Raw genomic sequence first — 16,919 nt, 5'->3', positions numbered from 1 at the left:
GACTCTTGCTCTCTCTATGTACAGGTGTGCGTCCGTGCCGGTGTGTTGGTATTGGTGCTTGATCCTAAAGGTCATAGTGTGTGTAAGCGTGAGCAGGTTAAGTAGCGACGACCGCCTTGTACACGCAGTGTCCATTCTGCATCAGTGCTGGCCACAAGAACGCACGGATAATGTCGGACCGCTTCTCGGATATCGGGTATCGTTCGTGCTTCTCCGGTTGCAGAAGACCTGTGGGAATAGGAAGGAGGAGTGGCACGAGTGATGGTCAAGGTATCTTGAACGTGAGGTTCCTCCCTTACCGAGAGTGAAGTCCGTATCCAGATAGTACGGGTTGGTTTGGTTCACCATGCGCCACGCTAATCGCACGCAGTCGCTGATGTAGTGGATGAGCGGTATGCAAGCCTCCAGGCAGGGGTACTCGTGCAGCGTGGACAGCACCTGGTTGGCGACCTGTCGCTCGACGTCACCCATCGGGAACCGGTCGGCCGTCTCCTTCAGCTGCTGCCGCACTGCCCGATCGAGCGTGGCCGTCGAATCGTCGTTTGCGTCCAGCACGAACAGTGTGCGGCGTACCTCGAGCACCTTGCGCTCTTTCAGCCCGTGGCAGGCACGGAAGGCAAGCTGCGGAACAGGAAGACACATTCACGGTTATTCACGTGTGTGGCTGGGTAAAATAGATCAACCACGGGGCAACTTACCACTATGATGGAGAACAGTATCTTTGCCTTGAGCTGATGGGCGTGCTTGAGCTGCGGTAGTGCGTTCAGCGAGTCCAGTGTGTCGATACGATTTTTGCTGTACATCACGCTGTACTGTCGTACCAACTCGGAACTGGAAAGAAAAGGGCAAGTAGACATCATAAGAAGCGATTCCCCTGAACCCATCCATCCAACAAGCGCCCAAACTTACTTCGTCTCATCAATGTCAGAATCGGAATGGTAGCCATCACTGCCACCGCTGCTGCATCCATTGCTGGTAGGACTACTCGGAGGCAGTGTGGCGATCGGTCCCATCAGTCCCAACACCGTGTCACATCCGCGCGAGTAGTTCATCAGCAACCCGGCCGCCGGTCGTTCCTCGGTATTAGCCGTCGCATCAGTGCGACGGATCTGTCCCACACAAAACAGTACCTCCTTGTCGTTCTGTACCCGCTGCGACAGGTTCTCCACCAGCTGGGCCAGCTGCTTGAGCGCCGGTTTGTCTAGCATCGTTAGCAACGTTTTGTTGTCGATCAGGCGCTGCTGAATGTCCCCGTACCCGATCGCCAGCAGGCGCTGGTGGGACGATTGAGCAGGATCCTGATGGGCGGTAACCGGACTCAGCTCCTCCAGCTTGTGAATGGCCGCCTTGTACGTGTCGATGTGCCGCTGGAGCTCATTCTTGAGCGCCACGTGCAGCGAGATAAGACTGCCGGTTTGATCTGCCGTAAGTCCGTGCACACCCAGCCCTTGGATGGCTTGGTCGAGCTGTTTGCGGCGGGCGAGCAGCGACTCCCTGAGGGACGGCTGCCAGATACCGATGGCTTGGGCGAGCTTCATGCATCGCTGCCGCAGGCCCGTCTCGTGCGGATTGCTGAACAGCTTCACCAGATGCCACATGATCGCCTCGCACGGGACGTCCGGACGTGGGGTGGCCACAACGGCATTTAGTCTGGTGAAGAGAGAAAGAGTGCGTGAAATATTAAACCAAAGCTAGTTTGGAATGATTAGCAGATTTTGGAGTAATCAGGATAAAGAGGGCTATTGGAAATGAGCGTTCTCATCTACGTCCCACGCATACGATCTACATATGATGGAGCTGCCGTACCTTCAACGCCATGCACGCATTATTGAAGGCACGAAATGATTAATGATCGAAACGCGAGCAAGAAGTTTTTGTTTTCCTACGCAGGTCAATTAACTGTACCGCGCTGGTGCGTGTGTGTGTGAGTTCCTTCATTCTTCAACTGATAACATATCCCGTTGGATCTTTTAGTTAGAGCGTATCGAATTCGGCGTTAAACTTTGGCCTCAACCAAAAAAAAACTCTCCACTCGATTAGTAATTAAGGCCATGGATGAGGCAACTCGACCAGTGAGCTAATTCCTACTCGAATTCCAACAGGCTAGCGTAATTCAAATTGTACGTACATACCAGAGCAATCTCAGCGCCATTGTGCATCTACTTTAGGTTGTAGCCTAGTTATTTTCTCTTCAAAGAAAATGCATCGGCTACTCACCACTTTCGGCTGGAATACAGGTCATTCCCGCAAGACGTACCCGCTTCTCAATGCATTTGTTAGTCCAATCACAATTTCCCTTGCGGAAGAGGAAAGAAAAAAAAAAACACGCTCCAAAAAGAAACATTTCAATCGGTGATCATTTCAATATGCTGATGCTCTGCTTAACGATCGATTCAGCACTGTGTTCGAAATGATTCCGTATGGCTCCGAAATAGCTGCCAACCACCATTAAATCCCAATATCCCAAACGCATACCGTTAGCATTTCGATTTATGTTTATGTTGTTTCCCTCCCCCTTCCAGCCCGTGTCACCTCGTTCTACACCGCTTTTCCGACGAGTTTCTTCCACCGACTTGAGGGCCTTTAATGAACTGCCGCTCGTTTGGATTGTTGTCAACAGACCATCGACCGCTCCGAGGAGTCCGTTCAATAAAATCAGGTGCCAAAATTTGCTAAATAATCATCACCACCTCCTCCGTTGGAATTCCACCCCTCCCAGGGGTTCGTTTAAATGAGTGCTGCCCAGATCGTGACAAGTGAAAGCAGCTCGATCGAGACATGTAAAGCGTTTTTAAGCTTGCTTTTTTTTTGCTTCGTTTGTGTTTTCTTTCGGCAACGCGACTGATGGAGAAATTGCCACTCAGCCTCTCGACATCAACAACAAACAACAACCACACTTGGGAGTAACAGCAACAACAACATCAACAAAACGACTCCCGCTGCGAAACCACCAATGCTGCTGTCATTTGGCTGAATCCTTTCGACTGACAAAAATCATAAAATCTTCACCGAACACTGCGAAACAACCGCACACACACACACACCCTTGACTTGCGAACGGACACTTTCTTTCTGCTTAATTTATTTCCATCCCATCTCCAAACCCTGTAGCACAGAACTGGTTTGACCTTAACACACTGTCCCGGGCCAACCAGACCCGGCTGGCTGCATCCATCTCCACCTCTCTACGCACGGTGGTGAAACAACTTTTCATTTCACCTTCCCATTAATCAAATGTCCGATCGATAATAAATTGGCGAAATTTGGCCATTTCTATGGCGGCCGGTGTGAAGGAAGCTGTGACCCTGCCGAAGATCACTGGATCGTTTTAGCCCTATTGTTTTGTTTTCTAGCCGGCCGAGAAGCTTAAAGCTGAAGCCCTTAGGGGCGTGTTGCTGCTAACTGCGAAAGGGAATGCAAAATATATCATCGCGAATGAGCAATGACTCGTTTGTGCGAGAGGCGATGGTGAAAGTAGTAGTAGTGTACCATCGAACCTACCATTGAACTTCCACTTCAACCCAAACGGCCAAACAGGTTCACGGCATTTCGAAAGGACTACCAGTGCACACGAACTTACCGGTTGAAGAAGGACTCGAGCAGGTAGGTACTGTGAGGCAGCGCCTCGATCAGGATGTCCATCGGCAGCTCGGCCACAACCGAGCGCAGCACGGACGGTCCGAGGCGTCCGACGACGGTGGCAGCCTCCCGGTACTGTCTGCCCTCCGACAGCAGCATCAGCCGCCTGAGCACCTGCCGCGGGCTGGTGAACCCTTCGCGCCCGTCCCGTGGTGGGGCACGAATTCTTTCGCGACTGTCCGCCATTAGCGGATGGGAATGGTTTCTTTGCTCGCAGCAACCGTCACTCGATGTCGCGGCTCTTTCTTTTTCGCACTCTGTTCACTCGAATTCCGGTCCCCGGGGTGTCGTTCAGCTGGAACGCTTTGCGGTGCGTTACATCCGAATGGCGTATCCGAAAGAGTATGTTTATTACGCACCGTTTAGACTTGCAATCGGGTGAAGGTTAACACCGAACGCACTCACTCACTGATGTCCATAAAACTCAAATCTTATGAACTGTTTCTGCACCGTTACACCGTTCACTGGATCACGCATATCACACCGTTCAAAAAACTAAACGACATCCTCTCGGGCCACCTTTCCTGCAAACTTTCCGCACCAAGGTTCTCACGGACGGGAAAATTCACGGTTCGCAGAAGACCCCTTCGCTGTTATGCTAACACACACACACCGAGTTTGCGGACAGTTATTGCATCACTGCACGTTTCACGTCCTCTCTCGCTCGCTGCCTTTTCACGAAGGCCTTTCCACCGCGGTGGAAATTTTCACAGCTCCACCCAACCACCGGCGAGCGAAACAATCGCGCACGGATCAAGCGCGGCACGTTACGGTAACGGCATCGGCCCTCGGCTGCGGCAGTGATGCTCGTCCGCCAACATGTCATCAGGCGGACAGATTTGTCGGTCCAGCTTCAGCGTTCACCAGCTTTGTACGGCAGTGGAATAGTGGCGCAGAAAATCGATTCGGTTGTGTCTGTTGTTTTAAGGTATTAGTTGTGTCGCCGTGGTGGTCCACAATCGCCACACTTTCGTCGTTCGCCTGTAAAGATAGATGAGGAAATGGTTGGAAAATGGTTTAGATTTCAGCTTGGTTGCACTAGCGGGGAGGTCGGGTAGGCGTGGTTGGACAAAATAGTTCGCTTACAGACTGGGCAGAAACTGCAGTGCAGCTCAATTGTTAATAATAGGTTGAGGTAAGGAAAATTGGGTCATGAGAGATTAGTTACGTTGAAGTCGTCCGATCGACACCGGATGGGTGGAATACTTTCAATCTGTTCCGAGGAATCAAACTAATTTTGGATAGGAAATTTGTGCAATGATGAGCATCAGCAAAAGATCATTAAGATCTTCTTTGTACGTCATCAAGCTACTGGACATCTTCTAGTTCATCTGTATCTTTGATCAAACATAATGTTGAAGGTTATAAATGTCCGAGAATATCTTGGAAGGAGAACCTTGGATCTTGGAAAGAACAAACCAACCAAAGAAATTAGTATTGGCTATATTGAACTTATATCTGAGATTCTATGTTCGTAGCAAACTTGGTAATTATTCAACATTTTTCCAACACCGGTTTTGAGCACCATTTCTAGAACACAGGCGTTCAAATCTGCTCAAATGTCATTACAATTCTGCTAAAGTCTCCTGCGCCAGCTAACGGAACCGTTAATCGTTCTGCAAAACACTCAATAAACGTCAACAATTCAATTCCGTGCATTTCATTATCGACACGATCGCTACAACCGTACCGTCGGGCACGATCTTCTCACCACGCGCCACCACAAAAAAAAACGCCGTTTGATCGATTTGTCTCCTACGCCATATCCATTATTCACGCCACGGCAAGTGGTCGTGACCGAAGCGTTAAGTGACTTCATCTGTGCTATGGTATGCGCACAACTCGACTCGAAATGTGAACCGCCGAGCTAGAAGTTGAATGATCTTTCCGCGCTGATTGGAGGATTGTGGGTTGACTCTACCCCGGGCATCTCAAGATTCCAGACGATCTTGAACTAGTTCCCAGCGGCATTGCGCCAGCGGCAAGAATCGTTTAAGCACGCGCACTTAGTGCAACATCGTCGTCTTCGTCGTCGTCGGCAGCGGTAAAGTCTTTAATTAAATAGCCTTACAATTACAACCAATCCAACGATTGGCTCGGGAAGAAGTAGAACTCCATTTCCCCCGCTGCTCGTAACAGAACGTTTGCTCTCCCACCTGCAAAGCGGGACGAAGATGTATTGACAAGTTTGTCCCACTTTTCACCAGGAACCGGTGTGGAGAAAATTCCCTGGGAAAGCTCATTACCGCTCCCCGGGCCCGGGGTACCGCATGTCGCACCGAGGTGTCAAGACAATAAATAAAACAATCATAACTGCACTGCCTCTCCCCGTCGCATCTGGGTGGTATAAAGTAGCGGAAGAAATCGATCGTATCCAGATCAGAGTGTGCTACCGGCGACGGTAACGGTTTATTGAGATGAGAGTTGGTGGTTTGGGTTGGCAAAAATGTGTGAACGCAATTGGAATGTTTGGTGAAACAGGGTAGTAGAGTGTTAAGATGTGAAGATCCGTTATCGCTGCGATCGCGATCTTCTGTTGTCGTCTGCAGTACATCTATTAACAGGTATGCCATGAAGCATCTTGTACGTTTTGTCACAACACAGCGGAAGAATATGGTTCCGATAGCAACATTAGAGAGAAAACATCCCAGTTTCCCGCAGCCACTATCAGCGGTATTCTCACCGTCCCAACCACCCACGAGGTATGATCGCATGATAAGCAGCTACTTGTCAATGCTTGTACCACCGCCTCGGTGCGCTGAAAGCGGCTGTTTAGTTTTCTTTTCCTCCAGAGTCGGTTTGCGTTGTATGATGAGGACTTCCTACCCACTTGAAGTTGAGTGTAATTTTAAAACAAACACTCATGAATGGAGTGTGTTTGCGGTGGAGAGAAGTAAAAAAAAGCCTCAACCCATGGGAATTCGAACGATGGGGTACGAAGGGGCATCGGCAAATGGGTAAGGTGGATAATGAAGGAAAAAAAGACATGCGATCGGGTTATGTAATGCGCTCTTCATCGTCGCCGCGTCATGTTTGCCGGTTGGCCTGTTGCATTTGACGGGCTTTTGCTGTACCGTGCCTTCAGTGCATCTGCATCTTCTCTTCCACTCCACAGCTCGTAACATCAATTACAATTATGGGAGAAAAGTGGGAGCAGCGAAGACAACAAAACCAACCAATGGACTGGACAAGATGGGAACGAGGACAACACCGAAGCGTGCAAGATCATATCGTGCTAACGGAATGTTTACCTCCAGTCGTCAGGTTTGTTCGCGAGATATACGAGAATTTTATGGGTAGTTGCCGAGAGAATGGCATACAGCGGAAGTTGATTCCGATTCAAAAGTTGTAGTAATTAGGAGAAGAATTTTATTGGCGTTGATACTTAGGCTTCATTGGGTTACCAACTTCAAGCAACTTCACAACGCCTGTCATTATCGAGTTCACTCTGTTTTCCACATGCTTCTCGAGAAATTAGCCTCCCCTGCCATTAACACCATAAACAGGGTTAAGCAACATGCCGACTTTTTGCTCAACCAGCCACCACCATCGATTACCACGCATTGTTGCTTAAATGTTACTCTTATTAGATTATCCCACCTCAGACGACCGGCCCACTGACCCACTGAACAAGTTGCACCCCGAGATATCACGCATTGCCATCCGCCGGCTCACAGCGCTTGCTGCACAGTGGAGAAGAAAGTGCGTGGAAAGTGTGATGAGCCTTCTTTCACCTTGTTCCGAAATTGATAGGCTTCATTAGCATCATCGCAGGCAAAGAGGGTTGAATAAAAACAAAAAAACAATCGGCGTTGCCCGTGATTAGTCTGCAACCTGAGTCCGGGTGGCAAGTCAGGTGAGAATGAGAGCTTCTGCGTGGGGTTATAAAAACCAGTGCGCACAAGAAACTCACGGTTATTGATTTACGCATCCAATAAACCTATCACACGCTACCTTCCAAGGGGAAATGCCTACCATCCGTCGGATGGTATTCCGATGTTTTGCATTTTCAAACGGCGTTTGTTGATCCTCTTCTTCCCCTTTTGTTTTTATCTTCTTGCAGCCAACTCTAGCGCAGATCATTAATCCTCGGAAGCTGTTAAATTTTGACTCATCGTTTATGGTGTAATGTGCGGTGATCGATTTGGCTTAATTTCCGCGTGCAATCAACGCTACCGGCGCCGTGTGAATGAGGTGTGCGAAAACTTTGGATGCTGCTGCTGCTGCTACTGCTTTTGCATTCAAAATTTTGATACACCACATTACGATTATGGGGCGATCGCTGGACGAACACACCTCGTACATTCCTTCCCCACACTTAATGTGCCTTACAAATCGAAGGCATCGCTGTGATCCCAAAAGGTACGCGGGAGGGAGTGTAATTAGTTAAGTGTTACGCTTATGGACCCATCGATTATGATGCAACCGGTAACCTCCGTCGAATGGTTGAAAAATTTGGCCAAAACCGGGGCCCTCTCCGCACGCAGATCGATACAATCGAGCTTCTAAACGATCTTGCCGCCATGAACTGGTTGCTCCGTTGTTGTTTTTTACGCCTTTACATGCTCGTTCACCACCCCATTGTACATCCACACGCTGGTTTTGAGTGCAAATTGTGCAACATAAATCGGTTGGTGTGACCTCCTGGCGCACGCGTTGGGCCCTAGCGCGTGGCGTGACGGCAGCACTTCAAGATGTCCGTATAATATGTGAAGCATCAGGGCACATTTTGCATTCGCCTCGGTTTGTAGAGAAAATGCCTCGGAAGTGGGGGGTTTATTGTGCGTGACCAAGATCGCTGAGCTGACCGAAAGCGAGTCGCTAGATCGACAGCTGCTGGAGGATAATTACCACCGTCGAGCCAAGGGCCCAACTTCGGATGGTGGAGATGACGCAGTGATTTATGGAGTAATGGTGTAATGGAAATTCAGGCACAGAGAGATGACTCTCCGCAACCAATGGGACCATATGGGCTGGAGGGCGAAAACCGTGTTCCAGGGACCGGAAATAGTAAAACGGTTGTTGCATGATCTATGCGCAACATGGTGCAAAAGCTGTTCGATTGATTTTCCCCCCATCCATGCCCAACCATGCGTAACTTCTAACGATAAGGAGGCCACGCTACCTCAACGAACGTTGGACGCTGGAAGAATTCTTGCTCCGTTATCGATACGGTAAGGCGGGAAATTGGTTGTAATGAGCTTTTTTGTTTCCTTCTTTCCGGCATTTGCAACTTCTTGATTGACAGGCGATCGTTGAAGGTTTTGGGGGAGTCGAATTCTAGCCGCTCTGTTTCGGCTGAGAGCTGTAAGAATGGACCGTTCTTGTGAAAACAAGCGGAAAACAGGCGTTGAAACTCATCCGACATATACGCGCGGTAACTGGATTACCTTTTTTCATGCCTCAAAACAAGTGTAACACTTTTAATTCTTCAGAAACATTTACTATTTCGTGCAAAGCCTTTTTTAAGTATTGCAATGAACCATCAAGTGTACAATCAAGTATGGTACCATTGTTAAAACAGTTTTCAGATCTTTAACTCATTTTTTGGAGAACTCCTCAAGTTCCATGTAATTTTCTAGCTACTAGAACGCTTGAAATTGCTGAGAACATTTACAGCTAGCTTGAAATCCCATCACAAGCTGCCTATTTATGTATAAGCGGTAAATGACCTCAGATTAGTGGATATCACCTAAAGCTAATCTGGGCGCTTTTCTTTTGCCTTTCCCACTAATTCTTTCACTCCCTCCCAGTGCTTGCTAAAGAAAGAAGCTTAAACAAAACGCCCAACCTCCCTTCGCCGTAGTTCTACTGTGTGGTACACTTTTCTTTTATGATTCTTCATCCCGAAACACCGTTTTTTGGCGGAAGGTGTACACATGAAAATACAACATCGCTTCTGTTCCTTCTCTTTCTGCTGTTCTAATGCTCGGTGTCATTGTTTCCTCCCCCAGAGCGAACGGGAATGTCTCACGCTGTAGTCGCTAATGGGGGTTTTATCGGGCAAGAACATGGCGTGTCGGTCGGGCAGAAGGGTTGATACCCGCGGAAGAACTCCGCGAAACGTTTCCGCTGCTCATCACGGAGTCATGAGATTCGTCTTTTGAGAATGCGCTGCGGGTGCGCATCGTTGTTGTGGTTTGGATGATGATGATGAATGAATGAATGCTTCGGTGCCATTGTCCGATAAGTGTGCCCAGCGGGTACTATTAGCTGGGGTTTTGTTTTTAGCGATGCAAAACAAAACCCTCGCGAATATACAGCTGTGGCGATATGAATCACTGAACTTTGCACCGCAGTCTGCATCTCTAATTTACGTTCTTGCCCTCTCAGAGAGGCTTAGAATGTTTCTCATTAAACTTTTGTGCCACTTTCTGCCTGCCACGATGTTGTTTTAATTTTCTCACCATATTCAATCACAGCAATTCGTACGCTTCGCGGCCTCAGTTTGGTTCATCAGACTTTCAAGGTACGGTCTACCTTCGGCTGGTGCTATTGTGCAACTCGATGCGAAGAAATCAAACTCCGCTCGGACTAGCAATCTCTCGAACCGCGACACAACCGCTCGATCGTTTGGACAAAGTTTTTCTATTTTAGTTTTCCTAGCCGCAGAGGATGTGAGAGCGAAACTCGCTGCAACAGCCGCAGCTAAATCAATTTACTCTATTGCAGCAATTTCCATGCATTCGGTTGATTGAACACAATGTGCCAGAAAGAGTTCGGCGCTGGCGTCGCGCGCAAGTTACCGACGTGGGTGATTTTTTGAGCAAAAGTCACCTCAAGTACTGCGAAAATTACGCAAATTTGTCTATCAAATCTAAACCAAAAGTCTCCCCTCTCTCTCTCTCACACACACACTATATCTTTCTCTACGTCCCAAAACAAATGGTGGAAAAAGGGCTCACAGACACCGCCAACACCGTGGGGAAATTGGGCATTTTTGTCAACGCATGTATAAAAGATCACTTGCAGCCAAGGGTAGTGTATCAGTAGTGCGATCAGTAGTCAGTGGTGAACAACAGCGTGCGAACAGGAACAAAATGGTGCGGAAAGCAACGTTATGCTTGCTGCTGGTGATAAGCTGCGTGGTGCTGGTGACGCAAGCCCGCCCCCACGGCAAGGAGTGGAAGCACGGCGGTGGCAAGGACCACCATTCGGAGGAGCATTCGTCGCACGGCGAGAAGGGCGAAAAGGGATACAAGAAGAAGGAGGAGCACGACGAGGGTAAGAAGGGCCACCACGATAAGGAGGGCCACAAGAAGGAGTACCACGACGAGGGCGGCCACAAGAAGAAGCACCACGACGAGGGCGGCTATCATCACGAGAGCAAGAAGGGCGAGAAGGGCGAGAAGGGGCACAAGTTCGAGGAGAGCGGCCACTTCAAGAAGGGACACTCGACGAAGGGCCACCACGAGATCCACAAGAAGGACGAGTTCAAGAAGGAGAAAAAGTTCTTCGACGAGGATCACGACGAGGCGTTCGATGAGAAGCATGGCGATTTCCACGAGGAGCATGGATACAAGAAGGGTGGCTCGGAGAAGGGCGGACACAAGAAGGCGGGCCATCACCATGACCACTATGGCAAGAAGGGTCACAAGAAGAAGGGCTCGCACCATCACGACCACAAGGGACACAAGGAGGAGCACGGGCACGATAAGCACTGGAGCCACAAGGAGGACTTTGGCAAGAAGGGCGGCAAGGACCATCACAAGAAGTGGGGTCACAAGAAGGGAGGCCACTAGCGATAGGTTAGCCGAATGTTTGTAGGAGTGCGTGCGTCGATATCAGAGGCTTTAGTGATCGATAATATGTCCCGTAAAGGGATGCAGAAATAGAACCAGAAACGAAGAGTACAGTATCTTTAAACCAGTATCGCTTGGTGGCGAGTTGTTGCGAGCTTATTCATTGAAGAATAACATCCGAAAGTGTTGGATCACATTTCATGCCAGGAGGTGAATAATTGCCTCAGAGAACGAGCTGCAGAAGTTTTCCAGCATTAAAGATCCGCACAAATCTGGCGAGCAAAATTGGGTTCTAGACCGTTACCTCGGTGCTCAAGCGGGAAAATGATTACCCCTCTGGTACCGGTTCGGGAGTTGTAGAATATTAATTTCATGCACCGGTTCGAGCATTATTGGATGTGTGGTTTCGGTGTTTTTTTTTTTGCAAATTATGTTTGATTATACCGATATGAGAACATTCTTTTCCAAACAGTGGAAAATTAAACCATACTTACACGCCCCAAGTACCGCTTGCCAGTTGAAGATCGCCGGCAAATATTGGTTTATTTTGCTGCTCCCAAGTACCTGCAAGCCAAACAAGGTTGTTTGCACAGTTTATTGCTGCAAGAGCTGTTCCGACGCGAAAAGAACGTGCTGTTTATTCACTTTTGCACTTCCCGAGCGCACTAGGTGCACTTCGATTGGGTGTTCACTTTCACGATTGGATGTTGACCTGCAGCTGTACCGTACCTGCTCTTAGTCACGCTTCCAATTCCAATCACTGCACCGTGTTTTTATGTTTACTTGTAACCACACCTCACCACCAGTATGATATGTTTTTCACGTTTTTCTCTCCTTCCAATTGTATTACTTTATCTTGTTTTGCTGCTGTCACACTCACGATTGCACCATCGGCAGCACTTTTTCCCAAAAGCACCACCCTCACTCAGCAAAGCTTTTTTGTTTTGTTTCAAGGTGTTATGCACTACGCGCGTTCCACTACGTTCGATTTTCCGAAGCCCCAGCAAACACAATCACAAACCGCCGGGTTACTTAAAGCCTCCCCCAAGACACACTTCAAGCCCGACGCTGGCTTCAGCGAAGCGAAACGGGGAATACAGCTGACAGCGCACGAGAGCACAATGCATCCGCTCGGTACGACCACGAACCACGAACTGGTGCCCCGCGCTATCGACCGGAGCGTTGGCCCACTGCTGGCGCTGGCAGATGAACGTGCGTAGACGGCGCACACACGAGCGCGCGTGCGAAAGAAAGTCGCTACGAGATGAAGCTGCAGGGAGAATGAGAAAGAGAGACAATGTCTGTGCACGCTCGAGAGGGAGAAAAGAAGTGATGAAGTTAAACTAACGATGCTCAACAAGAGGAGGGGGGGACAGGTCCAGAAGAAGAACAGGTTGAATGCCGCAGGTTAGTGTGTAGAGGGTCCAGAGGGTCGTCCGATCGAGGGAAGTGGGATACACACTAGCCCAGAGGGCGTCGCGCGTTTGAACCTTCCGGAAAGAGCGACCCGTGTAGCGATGTGTCACTGTGTGCGCAGCCATCGGTGACGTCTTGAGCGGTGGTGTCTTGGGGAGCTTAATTTTGTTTCTCTGTTTTTTAATGTCTTGCAAGCCAGATGGAAGGGGGCGACGCCTGACGATGATAATTTACTGAATTGCTTACACAAATTCATTGTTTTGCACCCTCTCTGGGTAATTGGAATGTTTACGAATTTTGTTGGAATGTACGACGCATGCTATCTCTGATGTCTACTATAGCTCTATAGCTTAGTAGATGTTTACAGTCCACAGTGGAGTGCTGTTAAAGGTATCAGTCATTAAGTGTTCAACCAATCCGCGTAACCTCGCAACACCAAAACAAACAACACGGAAAGCTCTTAGTAGCCGCAATAATCATTAAGTAATTGTCGTCACATTAGCGTCGTCACGCGTTACAGAGCGTTAGCACCGATCGATACGCGTGCAATGGTTCAAACCCGCACAGCGAACGAGTTGGCTCACGCGATCTTCGTTTTTGTCCCCGGAGGTGGACGCCATTTCCATTTCCCAACTCGGCCGCTAGAAAGACACCGATTAATACGAAGTTAGTGCGCACAAATTGTGCGTGCCACGGGCTCACTGCGGGATTAATTCAATATCACGCAGCTGGGAGCCGTCAGCATTGTGTTTCAGATCTCTGGACTACACGGCCGGGACCGAGACCACCTGCGAGGCGTCCTTTCATCGCTCGCTCCAGAAAAGCTATGATTAAAAACGCATAAATGCTACCCTTTGGCCTTTTGCTTTCTTTCCATCCATCGCCGCCGTTTTGGAATACCCTGGGAACTTTGGCTAAGATGTACCACAAATAGTGCGCAAACAAAACATGCAACCTGTCGAACCGGGAGTGTGCCTCGTCGGCTCTCATTGTTGTCTCCGTTGAGTCTTGCTGCTGGCTCCGGTGTTACCTCAGCCTGTGCGATACGTATCGGTGCTCGGCAGTGCAACAATAATTGCTATGCGTTTGAAGAGCTTTGCATTTGAAACGAGCATTAAAGTGCAGACAGCCTCGTCCCATATTGTCCCGACCCGGGGCCCTGTGGGAATTTGGGCAAAGACAGTAGCACCACTCACTCACTAACCTGGCAGAGTGCTCCACTCACCCCGCCCAAAAGCTGCGGAAATAAACGTAACGGCTTAATTTAAATGGTGGGTTTAGGTTTTAGTGCGCTGTTGAGACGAATGATTTAATGAAATTCCGGCCTGAAAAAGAGCCAGCAAGCCAGCATTTCCTTTGGAAATGGAAATGGAAACAACTCGACAGCGGGCCAAACAACCTCAAGAGGCAAACAGAAACCTCGAACGGTCATCCATTTGACAAAACACGTGTTATGGACGGTATTTTTCCTTCACTTTTTCATTTCTGCGAGCTGTAAGCGCTCTGTTTTGAAGCTCCAGGGAGAGCATGGAGATGGGAAGTACGCAAGCGATTAATTTGAATGTGGCGGCTTTTGTTGTTCACTGTTGCTGTTGAATTTTCATTTTATGGTCGCCCTTTTCTCAGGAGAATGCTCGTGCCTCGTGGCAGCAGCGTGTGTGTGTGTGCGCCTCTGTGCGGATCTACGCAGGGCGAGACTTTAATTGATCTCCAAAAACTTCCCGGGACAGTTTCGTGGAAGACTCGTAGCGTTGTTATCCAAAGCACACGACACACGACCAGGTGAGGCCCACCTTATCTAGGTCGTCCCTAATTTCCCTAATTCCTGTGTTGATTTCCTCCCCGAATGGTGGTGTACAATGCGCTGGTAAACATACGACTCAGTCCCCGAATTTATAGCTCCATGTGACGGAATTTACGAGCTCACAGAACTTCCCCATTATCAAATGTCCGTGATCTTGAATAGACGATCATTTGGATATTTTCTTGAAACTGTCTGTATGCGTGTGTGTGATGTATTGGTCGCTGTCACCGAATGGATTTTTTTCTCTTTTCGATATCAACACATTCATCACACCACATCGTTGGCCTCCTTCTTGCACACTCACCAGCGGAGAAAACTCGTCCGTCGTTTCCATTCTCACTTTCCATTCCGAAAGGTTTCGGATAGCGTCGCCGAAATGCACACCCCGCATTCTGACTCCTTCTGCCACAGTGCGTGCATGTGCGTGCGTGTGTACGTGTAATGAGCAGTTTTAAATTAAACTGCACCGGGATGCAGCTTGATAAACTGCGCTTCGGACGGTGTCGTTCAACCCGAAAGTGAAGAGTGGCGAAAAATCCACAGAAAGAGAGAAATTTGCCCAGCGGGCTTTTAATGGCGAGCTGGGGCGAGCCCTTATTTTCGGCGCACGTTGGGCATCGAATGCTCGGTATCGGCACATTCGGCACATTCCTTTGAGAGGAGATTGGTTTTTTTACGACCACATTGACCGAGAATGTGAGACGATTAGCAGCGCGAAAGTTGCGTAGGGTTTGTGCAGTTGCGTTTTCGGCGGGTGCAAGTCTTTCCAAGGGGTTCACTTTTTTTAACTTTAAAGCTACAACACACACTGAATGCATTCGTATTACACCTGTATTACACCACTCCTAGGCTCTCTTTGGCATCAAATTGTCTATGCATTTTAATCACAATCCCCAAAAAGCCGTTAAGCAACGCAGCCTGTAAAAGCTTCCTCATAAATGTTAATGTCCTCCTCATCTTCGATTGTTTATCTGCAGTTCACTCTCCTCACAGCCCCGTACGCACGGCATCGAACAGCATTGTAGCGCTGTTTGTCTGCTGCTGATGAGACAAAACTTTCAATTTTACATCCACCCACCCCTTCCTTCATCCCCGCTCCAGACCGATCAGCGGACATTCCATCAACCAGCGGCACACCTTCACCGATTTGTCCACTGTGTGTGTGTGTTTTTAAAGGGGACGCTTTCTTCAAAATCGCATTCCAATTCAAGCGGAAAAAGCATCGCACCTCCGGCGTTTAGCATTCGCCCCATTTGGTGCCGCACGACCCCCACCGTTGGGATGCATCATGTGCCTTGTGCTGCGTAGTGTTTGCACCTAATTTATGCTTATTTCCGATACAAACGGTTATTTTTGGTTTTGATTTCAAACGCGAGCGCAATGTGATTATATAGCTTTGAGGTTGTTTTTTTTCGGGTCAGGAAGGTGTGGGCTCTGTCATCTTCGTATGCTGCTACGCAAATAAGACGAGGCGCCTTTGTTTCGGGCAGTGGATGTTGCTGCTCTGTAAAAAACAAAGGCAAACATGCCTCGGCAGCATACATGTCAAGCATACTGAGGGACTGGGGATGATGATACCCTCTCGCTAATAATGGGAAACTGATTACGAAAGCACGAGCTGTGCTGTACCCTCTCAAACGATTGGGGCGAAATGCACACACACACACACACACAGCGTGAGACGCCATCGCGTCTGCGGACCGCTGGCGGAAGACGGAACCGCATGCTGTCCAAAATAGCGAATCCCTTCCTTGCCAGCGTTTCGTCACCGATGTGCGATCAAACTAGCACGATCACATGGTACCCATGCCATCCCCTATCATTCCTATACGATCCGACCTGCTGCATACTGCTTTTGTGCGCTGCATAATGCAGATGGTTGATGATGCATTGGGTAATCGACACCGACACCACCACGGTGGGAAAGCTGCGCGTTGTTCGAACCGCTGCCCTTTTACATATGCGCATGGGCCTTCGACATCGCCCGCGAACATGATTGGGTGCGGGTGCGGGAAGAAAAGCAACACAGATTATGTGTGTGTGTGTGCCGAAGGGAAGCGGATGGAGCTGGCACACATCTCAAATATTTTCCTTCACTTCGTTTGTTCCAGCCCCTTTCCAGCTTCCAGCTTGTTGATCGATTTCACGGTGTTTATACAGTTACTGGTGTAAAGCACGATCGGGAAGATGGTAGGTGAAAAAACACATTACAAATGCACACTACAAAACGCAAATAGATTTCTACATTCATAAGGGGGAAGAGAAGTTCAGGAATCCATCAACTCTATTCAGTTGGGTCAGCTCAAAAGAGGGAGAGT

The 16,919-nt window shown here is 48.9% G+C and overlaps 2 protein-coding genes across 2 annotated transcripts; one reads left to right on the top strand and one right to left on the bottom strand.

Annotated features, from left to right (window-relative positions):
• Position 1: 1 nt before the first annotated feature.
• LOC120951526 (uncharacterized) lies at positions 2–12,780 on the bottom strand. Its single transcript, XM_040370299.2, has 6 exons — positions 11,876–12,780; positions 3,581–4,620; positions 910–1,650; positions 699–831; positions 300–621; positions 2–228 (listed from the first exon to the last, which is right to left on the bottom strand). Exons 2-6 carry the CDS (start codon positions 3,823–3,825, stop codon positions 98–100), a joined length of 1,572 nt encoding a protein of 523 aa, XP_040226233.1. The 5' UTR covers positions 3,826–4,620; positions 11,876–12,780; the 3' UTR covers positions 2–97.
• On the top strand, positions 10,366–11,505 carry LOC120951527 (histidine-rich glycoprotein-like). The gene has a single exon (XM_040370300.2). The coding sequence runs from the start codon at positions 10,590–10,592 to the stop codon at positions 11,379–11,381; it is 792 nt and encodes a 263-aa protein (XP_040226234.2). The 5' UTR covers positions 10,366–10,589; the 3' UTR covers positions 11,382–11,505.
• Positions 12,781–16,919: the final 4,139 nt, after the last annotated feature.

The sequence above is a fragment of the Anopheles coluzzii genome, chromosome 2 (assembly GCF_943734685.1).
Source record: "Anopheles coluzzii chromosome 2, AcolN3, whole genome shotgun sequence".
Taxonomy (NCBI): domain Eukaryota; kingdom Metazoa; phylum Arthropoda; class Insecta; order Diptera; family Culicidae; genus Anopheles; species Anopheles coluzzii.
The sequence above is the reverse complement of the archived record's forward strand: the minus strand, read 5'-3'. Positions and strand labels throughout refer to the sequence as shown.

Bases quoted from the DNA above. Each gene is read 5' to 3' on its own strand.
- LOC120951527 (XM_040370300.2), top strand. From the start codon at position 10,590: ATGTATAAAAGATCACTTGCAGCCAAGGGTAGTGTATCAGTAGTGCGA.
- LOC120951526 (XM_040370299.2), bottom strand. From the start codon at position 3,825: ATGGCGGACAGTCGCGAAAGAATTCGTGCCCCACCACGGGACGGGCGC. The intron at 832-909 runs GTAAGTTTGGGC...TTTTCTTTCCAG, and splicing joins TCTGACATTGATGAGACGAA to TTCCGAGTTGGTACGACAGT. The intron at 622-698 runs GTAAGTTGCCCC...CCTGTTCCGCAG, and splicing joins TACTGTTCTCCATCATAGTG to CTTGCCTTCCGTGCCTGCCA.